The following is a 15,747-nucleotide window of genomic DNA, read 5'->3' as shown; positions in this document are numbered from 1 at the left end:
TTTGAATTTTAACTTTAGTTCCAATAGTACTCTAATTTCAAATTGTATCTAATTTATTGGACGTATACTCTCTGAATGCAGATATTGAAGTATGTTTTCTTTCATTTGCGCAAAATAAAAAAAAAAAATCACCTTTCTCAAGTGTATATATGATTTAGATTTTCTTATGTTTATTTTGAACATGATAGTAAAATATTGTAAATATCTATTTAATATGGTTTAGAATTTAAATTCATAAAAAGCAAAATAAAATAATAAATTTTAATTAGTTATAAGCATATAATATTAGTTTAGATTTTTGTTTCGCCATTTTTTAAGCATGGAATTTTAGTTAGGGTATATTGAAATTATAGTTAAATTAGATCTTTTTTAAGAAAATCATTTTATTTTTTAGAAAATCATTACTTGTTGTCAATATTATACAAATAAATAAATAATAATTTATTTTTAAGATGAATATATTATTTTATTTTAATATTTATATAAATATTTATTTATTTATAAGTAATGGTGGTGGTGGACAGTCATCTATTTGAGGGAAAAGGTTAACTTAGAGTGTTTTTTTTTTGAAGTTAAAATGGGAAAATTTTATTACGAAATCAATAAATCAAGTAGAACAGGAGGCGGTACAGAATTCCAAACCCCCAAGCCTGCTTCGGAATGTGTTCCAACTGCTAACGTATGTGCAGCTACATTCGCAGACCTATAAACAAAATTACATTTTACGACTGGTATCTCAGACAAAAGAGATTTGCAGTTCTGAATTATCAAACCAAAAGCAGACGAGTCATTTGTAGTATCATCGTTGATGGCATTTGCAACTGACTGAGAATCGGTTTCCAATAAAATATAATTCCATCCGTGATCCTTGATCCAGCTCAAAGCTTCTCTCACGGCTATGGCCTCAGCCACCTTAGCAGTAAAAAAACCCGGAAATCTCCACGCTTTGCCAGCAATAAACTCAGAGGTTGAATTCCGAACTACTATGCCAATACCCACATAACCAGAAGCCACTCCAGTAGAAGCATCCGTGTTCACTTTTAACCAGTTAAACGGGGGTGGACTCCATGTACGATTTGAGTTTGCTGGAGAAGGAACTACCAAACCATGAAGCTTAGCTTCCTTCCATGCGTGCCAAACACCCGAAGCTAGTAAAATTACTGCCCCTGGATTCCTGCTTTTTTGACGCCATACCATATCATTTCTAGTTGTCCATAATGCCCAACACACCATAGAAACATAACTCAAATTCTCCAAAGTCAATGAGTTGGAGGCTTGCTGAAACCACTCCCCAAAAGATATAGCCGAAGACCACCGAAATCCAAGATGGGAAAGAGTCCAAACCTGTCTTGAAAAAGAGCAGTTGACAAGAATATGAAGATTAGTTTCAGAATCTCCAAGACATAGAGGGCAAATATCGTGAATGTCCACCTTCCGAGAGCATAAATTCCTCCTACAAGGTAGAACATCACATACTGCACGCCAAATGAAATTTGTAACTTTGGGTGGGATCTTCATCTTCCACAGCTGAGTCCAACTTATAGTAGACATAAATTGTGACGCAAGAGGATTATGTAGGAGTAATCTGTAAGCACTCTTGACTGTGTATGTACCTTTTGTGTCAAATTTCCAGCAAAACCGGTCATCTCCCATGTGATTACTTAAAGGAATAGAGAGGATACAAGTAACATCTCTTGCATTGAATAATCGTCGAAGCCGCTCAACATCCCATCTTCGTTGTACAATAAGATCCGAAACCAGGAAAACATTACTATTGTGTGGTCGAGGAGTGGAGATAAAAGAACACTCTTCGACAGGCAACCAAGGAGAATCCCAAATAGATATGTTGGAACCACTACCAACCCGCAAATATAATCCCCTTTGAATCAAACTCTTAGACCCCCAAATGCTTCGCCAAACATAGCTCGGATTGGAGCCTAGATTAGCTTCCAGAAAACTACAAGTCGGAAAATACTTTGCTTTCAACACACGTGCAGCCAATGAATCTGGGTTTACCATGAGATTCCAGCCCTGTTTACCTAGAAGAGCTATGTTAAATTCATGAATTTTCCGAAATCCTAGCCCTCCGAACACCTTCGGGATGGCCATTTTGTTCCAAGCAAGCCAGTGAATTCCCTGAGAGTAGTTCCGCCCACTGCCCCACCAAAACCGATTCATGATACGTTCCAGTTCCGTGCATAAAGTCTTGGGTAACAAGAAAAGACTCATAAGGTAATTAGGTAAAGCATGAAGAACCGTTTTTAACAAAATTTCTCTTCCCGCACGGGAGAGAGACTTTAGCTCCCATGAGTTTAAATGCTTCCACATTCGGTCCTTAATGTAATTAAAAACCTCCTTCCGATTCCGACCCATGTGAGACGGTAAACCCAAGTAAGTGCCTAAAGTATCCTTTTCCGTAACCTGAAGTAGGGAACATATTTGATTTCTGGAGTGCCGAGGGGTATTAGCGCTGAAAGTAATGGAAGACTTATTTAAATTGATCTGTTGCCCTGATTCTGCCTCATACATAGCCAAAATATGTTTGAGAGATTGTGATTCTTGAACCGAAGCCTTCAAAAACACCAAACTGTCATCAGCGAAAAACAGATGAGAAATTAACGGTCCTCTCTGACAAACTCGAAAACCACTCAAATTGCCATTCTGAATAGACATCTGAATTATATTGGATAAGCCTTCAGCACAGATGATGAATAAATACGGGGATAAAGGGTCACCCTGTCGCAAACCTCGAGTGGGGATAATGGGTCCAAGCTCTCTATTATTCCGCAAAATCCAGTACTTAACCGAAGTTAGAGTAGACATGATAAGATTAATCCATAGAGCATGAAACCCCAACTTAGTTAACATTTGACGAAGAAAGGACCACTCCATTCTGTCATATGCTTTACTGATGTCCATTTTGACAGCTGCAGAAAAATTAGAACCCCTAGTCGTCCTATGAAATGCATGTAAAGCTTCAAAAGCAACAATACAATTATCCTGAATATTCCTACCCGCAACAAAGGCACTCTGGCTTTCCGAAATCAGACGCGGAAGAATAGTGCGAAGACGATTTGCGAGCATCTTAGTAATGACTTTTAACAGAACATTGCAAAGAGCAATCGGTCTCAAATCAGTCATAGATTCAGGGGATGATTTCTTAGGAATCAAAACCAATCCAGTCACATTCAGATAATTAGGGATAGACCTGCTGTGAATTATCTCAATACAGTATAGAGCAATATCATTACCTATAATGTCCTAGTAGCCTTGGTAGAAGTCAGGATTGAACCCGTCAAGTCCCGGGGCTTTGTCGGCCTTCATATCAAACACTGCTGCCCGAACATCTTCAATTGAGTAAGGAGCTAACAAGAACTCATTTTGCTCCTCGGTGATAACAGGCTGAGTAAAATCGGAAACCAACGTAGAGGTGCAATTTTGGGAAGCAAACATATTTGTAAAATAACGAACCATGAGATCCTCTAAACCGGAATTCAAGTGACACCAGTTACCAGATTCGTCTCTCAAAGAAGAAATTCGATTCTGTTGCTGACGGGCTGAAGCTCTTCGATGAAAGAAACGGGTATTAGCATCACCTTCCCGCAACCAGAACTCTTTAGCACCTTGTTTCCAAAAAATTTCCTTCTATAACAATAATTCCTGATACCGATTTTTTGCCTCCAGAAATCGGACATTATCCCCTGCGATACGAGAACCTCTTGTAGCAGCCATGATAGCCAAGCAAGTAGCAAATTCCCCTTTTTGATAATGGCGAAATTCTTCCCCCCAAACCTCAAGAAGTGCTCTGCAACGAGAAATCCTTTCAGCTAAGCCCAGACCCGCTGTCTCTAGCCAACAACCCTTAATCAGATCCTTACAAGCAGCCTCCCGCCTCCAGCTATTCTCGAAACGGAAGCGTCTAGCCTGAGCCCTAGGCACAAAATGGCGTATTTCAAGGTAAATCGGAAGATGGTCGGATGAGGACTTATCAAGAACCATAGCTCGAGCTTGAGAGAACTTTCGTCGCCAAGAGTCAGTGGCCAGAATACGATCAAGTTTTTCCTCTATTAAATTGCCGCTAGAGCGACCATGTTCCCAAGTGAAAACATAACCAGACATAGGAAAATCAGTCAAATGTGCATCTGAGATAGCAGCTTGGAATCCCCGAATAAGATAATTAGGTTGAGCCCTACCTCCTCTCTTTTCATACGAAGCAAGAATATCATTAAAGTCGCCTAAACACAACCAAGGTAAGTCGCTGTGAGAAGCCAAAACACGAAGTAACTGCCAAGAATTATTTCTTCTGGTTCTATTTGGATCACCTTAGAAACCCGTGAGCCACCAAACACCAAACCGGGGCAGTTCCACTTCAACATCTATATATCTAGAACTGAAACTGATAAGATTTATTGACGAAACACCCTTCCAGAGTAATGCCAAACCACCACTATGGCCAACACAATCAACATTAACAAAACCGTCATAATCTAATAATGATTGTATTTCCGCAACTTTATTAGAGGCACAAAGGGTCTCAATAAGAAAAATAAAATTTGGTTTCTTGTCATTAATGATATCCTGTAAAGTACGTACTGCTCGAGGGTTGCCCAGTCCACGACAGTTCCAACTTATGGTACTCATGTCAGATGGCGGGACGGACTCACAAAACCTGCCAATAGCCCCATGTTCATTCGCTTTTTTTTTTTTTTTTTTTTTTTTTAGCAACCAAATTTATCAAAATAACTCTCCACGAAGAGAGACGACAACTCTCCAAGAAGAGAGACGAAACAACTTCAGAACTAAAACTGCAGATGATCAGAAGCAAAAGGCAGCTGGCAACACATTCATGTTCTTAATTTTTGCTCTTTAGTCAATCTGTAATTTAACCAAACACTTGGCAGGCACATTGTCTATCAAAAAATAATTTCGGTCTCCATCTAAAACCAAATCTCTAGTGATCGGCTTCTCTTAGCAAAACAAAAGCAACAGACATCGATCTCAAATTTACCATTCTCACAATACAGAAGCAATGGCACAACATTTCAAGCGACTCCAAACGACCAGACGTGATGAAGCCAGGTTGATTATGAAAAGGTCCAGAAAAGACAAACCTGTGAATGAAGAAGAAAAGCACCACAGTGACCTCCATAACCAAACTGCAAAACCGCTATAGCCAATCCCATCGTCACTGAACTTGGGATCATGTTACTGCGGACATCATGTACCAACCAAGCAAAGTCATGGCTTCCTTGTCCTCTTTTCGCTGTTACATGTCTTTCCATTTATGCATTTCGTCGAACATTTGGCATGCACTTACCAATATATGCATGGCATATGAGACGAAACAACAAGATTCTGTGTTACTTCTTCATCTGCAGTTTTCCTTACATTTGGAGTTAAATACTCAGGATCAATATGATTGGTGGCGGGTGAAGGAAGAAGAGTATTAATGAGGAGCAGGCTAGTCACCTTGTTTTCGAGAAAACCCAAAGATTTGGATGAAAATGGTTTAAGATAACTAAAAATCCTTTATGCTTGTTGACAATCCGAGTTCTAAAGATTTATATAAGTGTTTGTTGATATTTGATCAAGAAACTCAATATAGTTTTATCAAAAAATAAAGATTAATCCTCTAGATTCAAGCTATAATCAATAGTATAGCTTAAATCAATAGTGAGAGAAAAATTTTCAAGAGTTTCTCTATGTAATCAAAAACCAACTTTAGAGTGTTAAATGATAAGTGTTTGGTTAGCCTGACTATTAAAAATAGTGTGGGTCCTACAAGAATGCTATTTTATTCATTAAATTGTATACAACTTGAAATTAAAATGTTATTCAGCCATTTTAGCTAAAGTTCATGTTTAGGGTACTAAAAGAAGAAAATTGGTTTTAGAATATAATTAAAACTACCTGCAAAGTTTAAGGTTTTTTTTTTATGTAACTCGGATGATCGTATGTTATTAAATCAAAGAAACACTGAGAATGATTTTTTCTCTCAACTGATCTTGATCTAAGTTTTGTCGATATACAAAATTTTATATGGTATCAGAGCTCAGATCTTAGCTAGATTCGCGATAATTTATTATATTGTGTTCTTCCTAATTTCATCTTCTACATCCAAAATTTTTGCTTCAATTTCCTCTTAAAATAATTAAAATTGTCATGGCTACGACAACTGAATCTGAAAGAGCTTTACATCTTGTGAATTTTGATCACCCAGGGTTAATCTTGGTCAACACACCACTCACCGGTACTAATTACCTCTCCTGGAGCATATCAATGCCCGTAGCCCTAAGAGCAAAGGAAAAATTTAGGGTTTATGCAAAGCTAACTTTGACTCTCCTTTGTACGAGAAATGACTTCGATTAGACAACATAGTAATATCTTGGATTTTCAACTCAATTTCAAAAGAAATTATTGATATCTGCTTGTATACCAACAGTAGCTTGGATTTGTAGAATGAGTTAGCTCAGCATTTTGGAGAAAGCAATGGACTAATCCTTATTTCAAATTAGGCAAGAGATCGTTAACGTTCATCAAGGATGTCCTTCAATTGCTATTTGATCATGTAAAAAATCAGATACCGTGATGGATCTTTCTCTAATAGTAAACAACAAAGCATATTCTACAATTCTCAGTGTTGAGAAACAAACAAAAGTTTATGTTCAATTTAATGAGTCAAATGAGATAACTTTTGCACTTTTAGCTAAGGCTATGCAAAACTCGAACCGATTCAACCGAAATATAAGGTTATAATGAATTTTTCAGTTTGAATCGGATTAGTCAATTTACGGGATTTATATCCCTTATTCAGTTGGGTGAATCGATTAAATACCTTGTTTAACTTGACCCAATTTGAAAAAGAAAAAAAAAAAAGAAAAAATCAATTATTTTTTTTAATTTCGTCACATAACTCTCTTTCTTTCTTCTTTTGCTTGTAAAATTAAGAATCTCAAATCAAAATCATTTTTTTTTTCCTGAAGATGGTATGTATTTTTTCTTGAGCAACTAAAATTATGATTAACTCGTTTAAGTTTTCGTGTTTTTTTATGTCTATTATATATGTTAAATACTTAATTAGGACTTTTTAATTTGCTATGGTTTGATTATGATTTGAAGATCTAAAATTATGGTTTGTGTGATTATGATTATTATGGTTCGATTGCATTATGATTTTTTTTTTATTATGAATGTTTGATGTTGATTATGGTTTGATTATTGTTTTATGATTTTTTTTTATTATGGTTGTTTGAGCAACAATTATTTTTCTAGATAATCTTTTTTTATTATGGTTTGGTTATGGATTCAAATAAAAATTTTGATTGTGCTATAGCCATATAAAAAAGTATTCAACTCATAAAAAATGGGCTCTGAATAACCCAACCTGATTTTATAGGGGGACATTCGGGTGGGACCCGAACTTTTAAAAGAGTCAGGTCGGTGAAGCCATTCCCCTTTACTTCGGGCACCCCTACTTTTAACTCAAAGGGACAATGCTAAGAATGTGAGCTCTAAGAGCAAATTAATCAAATTCAATTAATAATTAACAATATATTTAATACTTGAGTTTATAACGAGTTAATTTTATTTTTAACAGAAAATGGCCTAAACCAATTTAATTGGTTCACCCTTCTCGTTATATGTCATTTACTCAATGTGTATTTATATAACGTGAGATTACCCACATACTTCAACGGGCAACAATTACAAGAAGGTCATAAATTACAAGGATTCAAGAGCCACTATCCAGAAGAAAAAGGAGGAACAATATTGTGATTATTGTAAACGAAGTGGTCACACAAGAGAGACTTGTTTCAAGATCCATGGCTGCCTAGACTGGTTTGTTAACTGAAGCAGACGCAACACAAATTTTCAGGCACACTCTGCCCTAGCTATGTGCAGGAGATACACCATTGGATTTGGCAAATTCAATTGAAATTGAACAAGTTGACACCTTGAATAAAGGAATGGCAAATTTTACAAGACCAATCGGAAATGGAACCGTAAACTGGATTATTGACGGTGGAGCATCAGATCGTATGACATTTGACATAAATATGTTCCATACCATAACCAAATTAATTAACTAAGCCTAAAAAAGTGAAATTACCAGATGGTACAATTAAGATAGTAATTGGCAATATCCATTTAACACCTAGAATTACCCTTTACAATGTTCTTTATCTTCCAATTAAATGCCATCTAATTTCTGTTAATGCACTAAGTAGAACATCTTCAATTTCTGTTAATTCATTTATACTTGTATTTTTTTTTTTTATTATTTTAAAATTTTTAAGAAATATGTGTTTCTTTGGAAATGTAAGTTCCACTGTAAACAATGGGCTTGAAAGTCTAAGCCCATATAGTTGGGGTCCACAAAAAGACCAAAACTCAAAAAGATGCTAATAATATTCCCTCCACATGCTTCTCAATCTTAAATATGGTTGGCTATTGCCTTCTATTTCTTCCCTCTGCACAAATTCTTTATTCTGATTGGTTTTAACCATCCATTAAGCTTCCAGTTCTGAGAATTAAACATTAATGGGGTTTTCTCTTTCAACACCAAGATACCTTTATCAGGTGAGTCCTTTTCACTTCTACCGGTTAAATTCCTTCAAATTTCTTTGTTCTTCTGATATGCACTATATAATAGCACCTTATATGAAGTTACGGACCTGTTTCTAATTTTTTTCATTTTATCTATTTCCCTGTCATTTGAGTTTTGAGATTTTATTTAGCTTACCTCAGCTCATTGTTTTGAGATACATGTCAATTGCATAGAGAAAAATAGGTTGCAGGGCCAATCTGCGCATGCCAAGATGATGCATAAAGTCAACGTATATGCTGGTTTATTGATTCCAATTTTTTAACCTGTCTATGACTCTGAAGAACTTGATAACTAACTCCATACCAACTCTTGACTTTAGGAATGTTAGTAATTGGTTTATTCCAATAATTGCGGTTAATTGTGGTAGTTAATGTCTAAACATTGTCGCTGTTCTGTTGATTTTACTAATTCCAATTTTCTAAACATTAGTTGTTCTCCATTTCTGTTAATTTTAGTGTTGGTTGACATAACTTTCATATTAGCTTTTAGCTGTGTTCCTTTGAGCGTTTTGACTCATTTCTTATATTGTTCGGAAACATGGTGGTTAAGGTAGCATTTTATAAAAAATTAATCCAAGTAGAGTTTAAAGTTTAGCTTACTGATATAGGGTCTAGTCGGCAAAATTAACTGTTTTGATACCCGTTTTAGTAGCGTTTAGCTGTTAACTTTTTTTATAAAACGCTACATTAAAAATAGTTTAGCTTTTAATTAAATTTTTTTGGTAATCATATTCACTGCATTTTTACCGCACACTTCTAATTTGGACCGACTTCTAATTTAAATCGCTATATAAACAATTACCAACTAAAACTGTGTAGTATTTCTCCAGCAACAGGTACCAACCAGCTACCAACTAAAACTGTGCAGTATTTCTCCTCCAGCAACAGTTGATTAGCAGCAGTTGAAAATTCAAATGTCAAACAGTAGTTCCTAACAGCTCATCTAAACATGATTTAATATTCATATCCAAAGATACTGTAATCTTGAAAAATAAACACCACAGTTTAATCAAAAACTCACAAAATCTTATGGAAATCTAAATTCCAATAACAAATCATTTACGTTTTCATTGCATTTCATTTCAATCAAGCATTCATGAATACAGGACAAACCTTTCGTCTATGTCCTGAAACCGGACATGTATGAACATGATAACAAATTCATTCAGATCAAAGAATTATCTTAATGACAACAAATTACCCACATTAATCTTTCCAATCACCCATTTTTTTGGACATTAATCCTTCTAATCACCCACTTTTGTGGACGTTGTAAGATACAAACGACTTGAACACACTTTCTTTTTTGTGTAACTGCCAGAGTCTTAGAATCCTTTCCAAGCATTAAGAACTTCATGGAAAACTTCGGCTATCAGGTCCCTATCTGCACAATGCATGAAAGCATTGAAATCATCTCGAATGTCGAATATCTTACCAAACTTCACAAGATATCGCATACAACATGTCTTCAATTTCGGTAGCTGATACAGAGATGCACTCTGTAGCCTCTCAAGAACATTCTTTGCATCTATATCCTCCAGAAGACTTTCATGGCATGCCTCTTTCAAGTCAGCAACATCATATTTATCAGCGGCTCGGAGAAGAGCCAGACGGTGGACAAGAAATTCTTCATGCTGGATAATTCCGTAAATGTAATTGAGAAATGCCTGGCAAGCTTCAATTGACATGTCAGAGATATTTATGGTAGACAGTTCTTTCTCTTTCAAGTCATGTGCGAACATGCTCTCGAAAACAGGTGATCTTGCGGCAAGAACAGCACGATGGGCTCCAATGCTTCCATCAGAAGCATTAATCCTAATGTCTGTATGGATGCTTTCTGTTAACATTCGACCAAGGGATGCAAGAGCTGTTGCATTTGATTGCTTTTTTCCAAATCCTTCCGCCCAGATTGAGCAAGGCTCTCCTCCCTGCATTTGTAAAAAAGCAACTCAAAATGGTAAAACAAAGTAAATAATCCTCCTTCACCACATCCGAACACTGATAGTTTCCTAAATGATTAAATGAGAATTCTAGGCTCTACTTGGTTCGATTTTTGTCAGGGTACTTCATTTAAAGTTAAAAGAACTTGCTATTGCAACAATAAGAAATTACACTTGATCAATATATACGGACTATTTGTTTCCATAGAAAAGTTTTTTTCCTTTTGTTTTTTGTAACAGAAAAAGAAATACATTTTTCCCATTTCAAATACTATCATTCATAGTCTGACCAAAGACCAGGTTTGGATTTTTGCTTTAAAATAGCAAAGTAAGCAAATGAAAGCCTTTTATAAACAGGAGCATACGTCTGGAGATGCTGTCTTCAAATCAAGAAATTCAACGTCAATGATGAATTTCCCAGTTAATGGAACCTCAATTTGCCAAACAAAATCGTCGTTACTCTTGAGCTGCTTGTCTGTGATCTCTGCAGGCATATTAAATACCGAATCACTTTAAATAAAACTGAGAAATTAAACATCTAGCTCATCTTGTCAAGAAACAATAAAAATACATGAAATCTGTACTAGAAATTCATTAAGAACCCTATAAAGATAATTCTTATCTAACATTGTTTATTTCTTCAAAAGTAGCATCATTTATTTTCTCTAAACACAAGTTCTTCCAGCGGACATTGATTGATAAACTATCTTCTAAGGATGTAGAACAAAGGCAGTGAAAGAATAGAAGGTAAGCCCCAAATTTAGCTTGGAGTTCTATTCGCAGTTTACTAATTAGAAGATCATTTATAGGTTGACCTTGATAATCATAGTTTAATACAAAAAGCTCTTCTTTGCCCTTCCTTTCCTAATATATCAAGTCATAAACTTCGCGTGATAATTAAATCACAGCTTACAGTATCATATTTAAGACAGTAAGTACATATGTTCCAACTTACTAGGAAGAAAATGTAAAGCACCAAGTGGAAACACACATTTGCGCAAATATAAACACATGAACTTGAGCATTTAATTAATTAATTACCTGGATGAGTCAAGGTATTGCGGTCTCCAACAGAGCAAACAACTCGAATAACGAACGAAGCAATTGGGGGATTTTCTCTGGTAAGGTTTGATATCTCTGGGTACAATTTAACAAATAATACTTTGTTCTTCTCCACTGATAAATGCCTTCAATCCAAACAAATATGCTAAAATTCAGCTTGTAGTAAATTACAGAAAAGGCAGAGTTTGTTTTTTTTTTTTTTTTTTTTTTTTTTTTTTTTTTTAAAGAGTACAAAACCTATGGGTGCTTGTTATACTTTGCTTAAAAACAAAATTTGTCAGCAACGAACAGAGGATTAAATATGCAAGAACATCAAGCCCACCTGTCTCTGCTATAGACCACACCTCATATCCTATCCAAAGTTTCAGCCTTACAATTAAACATGCATTGAAAACATAAACTACCCACTTCATCAACATCCAATCCCAACACTTCTATGTATAAAAAGGGAAACAAATTTAAAACAAAAGGAATTTAAAATAAAAGAAAGCTAAACAAATTTGTAATAGTAATAGCAATTTTGTTAATGAAATCAGTAAGATTATTGGGTAATATTTCACCAATAACATATCCAATGCATAAAAACAAAGAGCGAATCAGAAAAAAAAAAAGGAAAAATAAAAAGAAGGAAAGAAAAGAATCGAACCAATTCCACTTGCCGATCTTGAAAGGATCGGATTTGCGATAAGTACAGGAAGCAAGATTGTCTATCCTCCATTGGGCAAGACGCGAAGTAGTTTCAACTTTATAAGCAGAATCGCTCATCCTAGCGAAAGCGAAAGCCGCAGTGATTTCATGGATACAATCAAATATCCTTCCGTCCAACAAATAAGCACCTGCCTTTCCCAGGTTGACTGTCTCTATCTTCTTCACTCCTCATAAACATGTAAACACAAAACCCAGAAAAAAAAATCCCAAAAAAAAAAAAAATCAAAAATCCCGCCTCCCTAAAATCTTCTGTCTTCTATTTTAACACTATCAACAACCTTCTATTAAAATTAATACGGGTAGGTTCGAACTTTAGCTTTCAATGTTTCCGGTATACGCAAGCCTATTAGTATTTCTTTACGCCATTGATGGTGAAGTTTTGCTCTCGACGCAGACACAGAGAGAGGAGAGATGATTTGGAAATGCGTTTGTTGGCTTACACTACACTTTTAGGGAAGGCGAGAGAGGGAGAGGGATTATATATTATGGAATGCTTACTTATTTTGCATATCTGTTTTGTTTCTCATACATTAATTTTAGTGCGTGTTGTGACTGTAAGAAAGAAAGGTATTCTCAAATTTTCGTGCTTTGACGCAAAGTATCAAATGCTTTGGTTGTTGTGTTCAAGTAATCAAATGATTTAATTCCAATTTACCCCCTCTATTGCTTAATAAATCTCCATTAAAAGCACAAAAATTAAAAAAATAATTAAACTTGTCATTAATATGGCACTTTACGAAAAATGCCTTCCACTAATAATAAACTCAATTTATTACCCAATTGAATTAAAAACTATATTTGAAAGTAAAAGGATAATATTACTTGGATTTTATAAATGAACATTTATGATCTGTTTCGTATGAATAGACTCAAAATATAGAATTTATTAAATGAATTCCACATTTTAAATTTTAGAAAGCTAGGAGCACAGATAGTTTTATAATAAAACTTTAAGTTGTTTAAATTTGTAAAATTTTATTAGAAAATTTCACTTTTTTTCTTATAGAATTTGGTTAAATTATATTCAAATTCATAGAATTGAATTCGTAAATTTGAATTCTTCATTTTTTAATAAACACAAAAATTTATATTTATAAATGAATTTCACAAAATTTTATGGAATTCATTTATTCTACAAATGAGTAAATTAAAAAAATTAATAAAATAAACGATTTTTAAGGAACAGAGTAAGTATTTTATCCTAAAGTTTAAGTTTATATTCTATAAATAGAGATGTATATTCGATCAAGTTTTACTTAAACCGAATTGATTTAATATAAATTAAATAAATTAAAAATAAAAATTTTAATAAATTAAATTTTATGATTTCTTTAAAATTAAAATCAAAAGGAATATATTAAATATTAATGGAAATTGAATTAAAACAATTTTTTTTTTTTCAAGGAGAATTGGAACAATTTGATTTGATAGGAATTGTATCAATTTGATTTGATAGGAATTGTAACTAGCGACATTAGCGGAATTAAGTCTTTATTATTAATTTATTATTATTTTAAAAGAGAATGGGATTGGTCCCACAAGTAGAAATATATCGATGTCTTGAAACATTTGATGATGTCATCTCAGATATTTAGGATGATAATATTTATATGTTAGAAATTAGAACCAATGGTTGATTGAGAATCCACCGTTAACATTTATGTTACAATCATACCCTTGAAGTTTGTGATATACAATAAACATGAAATTTATGTTAAAAACAAGATAATAATTCTTAATTTTATTTAAATTCAAATATGAAAATTATAAATTTATTTTCTTAATTTTTATTTTTTAAAAAATAATTATTATCAGTGTCTGGTTTTATTATACAAATCAAATGAGTCTTTAAAGTTAAAATTTCTTGCACTTTATAGTTTTCATTTTCACCTATTTTAGTATTTAATTGATTTGGGATTTTTTATATTTGGTTTATGAGACAGAAAAAGAAAGATTAATCTTTTTTTTTTTTTATCTTTTGGATGTTTGTAAACTAATAGGAAATAATTTTAAATATTTCATGTTTGGTTGATTGAATTAATTTAAACTAATATAAAAGGAAAGAATAATTTAATATTCAACTTACTATTATATCCTTTTATAACTCAACAATTAAATTTTAAAATTTATTTAAATGAGTACAATTATCTAATTTTAAAAAAAAATATAAATAGCTTAAGCAAAGGATATTTCTTATTCCTAAAATATATTAATCCCATAATATAATTTCTTTTCCAGTGTCATTAAATACCCAAACAAGAATAGTCCATATCCTACCTACCCATTCTTTCTCATTCATACTCCTCAATTAATCAACTTTTTTACTTTTATTTTTTTTTTTTTAATAAGCAATCTGATTTTAAAATTAAAAGTTCATCATTTGAGAGATATGATTCTTAAATTTTTTAACACTTGATTCCACTAACCAAAATCATGAACCCTTTTGTTGTTTTTTCTTTTAAAGGAAAATTCACTTTTAATAAATATCCAATGCTTTTATTATAGAGCATGTGTATAATATTATATAGTTAAAAGTTTAAAAGTGAAGAGAAAAAATATTACCATTTTAAAGAACCATTACATTTAAAAAAATGAAGTGATTTGATTGGTCTTTTCACTTATATGTATAGCCCATAATGTTTTTTCGTCCCGCTGAGTTTTTCAATGATTTATAAAAATAAAGGGTTAATAAGCAAAAATATCTTCATTTTTCTGAGTTATTATAATTGCACCATATTGAAATCGGGGACAATTGCACAAAATGGAAAGTTGATGGCATTTTTTTACATTTTAAACTAATTAATCAATTCATAAACTTTTAATCTTTTATTATTAGAAATTAATATATTTTAGCATAATTATTTTTAATTCTTGGATTATAGATGCTTGGAAATTAATTTCTAGATGTGGACTCAATTTTAATTATTTTTTATTATTCCTCAATTTTGCATCAAATTGATTATTAAATTAACAAATAATCACAAATATTTATTGGTTAAAAATTTTGAATTTTTATAATATATGTAATTCTTTATTTTACTATGATGTCTAACTTGTTGTTTTGAATATTTATGTAAACTGATCATGTTATAAAACAGTATAAATCTTTCAAACAAAAAGGAACATAATTTAAAGTTTTCATTTTAAATACTAATAAATTCTATTTTTCAAAGACATAATTCCATAAATATTTAATATAATGCTTTTTTTTTAAATGATATTACAAACTTTTTTCATTTAATTTTCATTTTCTTCAGAGAGATAAAACAACAATAAATTGATTAATCTTTTTAGAGTATAAAAAATATTATGAACTTTGCATGTTTTGCTTATTAAGTTTTTAATAAATTATAAAAAAATTATTGTTTATGTGTTTTGCACTACTTGTTTCATAAATTAAAAATTAGGGTTTCAAAATTGATGATAAGGT

At 32.8% G+C, this 15,747-nt stretch overlaps 2 protein-coding genes and 1 long non-coding RNA gene across 3 annotated transcripts; 1 reads left to right on the top strand and 2 right to left on the bottom strand.

Annotated features, from left to right (window-relative positions):
* Positions 1-591: 591 nt before the first annotated feature.
* LOC149496333 (uncharacterized) lies at positions 592-5,282 on the bottom strand. The gene is made up of 4 exons (XM_089721326.1): positions 5,112-5,282; positions 3,717-4,200; positions 3,293-3,623; positions 592-3,208 (listed from the first exon to the last, which is right to left on the bottom strand). Exons 1-4 carry the CDS (start codon positions 5,280-5,282, stop codon positions 592-594), a joined length of 3,603 nt encoding a protein of 1,200 aa, XP_089577452.1.
* A 3,161-nt stretch (positions 5,283-8,443) lies between these two features.
* On the top strand, positions 8,444-9,089 carry LOC110010059 (uncharacterized). The gene is made up of 2 exons (XR_002284970.2): positions 8,444-8,580; positions 8,782-9,089. It is a non-coding gene; the product is annotated as an uncharacterized LOC110010059 (long non-coding RNA).
* A 560-nt stretch (positions 9,090-9,649) lies between these two features.
* Positions 9,650-12,914, bottom strand: LOC105639144 (BTB/POZ domain-containing protein). The gene is made up of 4 exons (XM_012223107.4): positions 12,256-12,914; positions 11,589-11,734; positions 10,913-11,031; positions 9,650-10,535 (listed from the first exon to the last, which is right to left on the bottom strand). Exons 1-4 carry the CDS (start codon positions 12,372-12,374, stop codon positions 9,933-9,935), a joined length of 987 nt encoding a protein of 328 aa, XP_012078497.1. The 5' UTR covers positions 12,375-12,914; the 3' UTR covers positions 9,650-9,932.
* Positions 12,915-15,747: the final 2,833 nt, after the last annotated feature.

Source organism: Jatropha curcas, chromosome 5 (genome assembly GCF_041381405.1).
Source record: "Jatropha curcas cultivar XTBG-Jc1 chromosome 5, XTBG_Jcur_1.0, whole genome shotgun sequence".
In the NCBI taxonomy this organism is placed as follows: domain Eukaryota; kingdom Viridiplantae; phylum Streptophyta; class Magnoliopsida; order Malpighiales; family Euphorbiaceae; genus Jatropha; species Jatropha curcas.
This window is presented reverse-complemented; position numbering and strand designations above follow the sequence as displayed.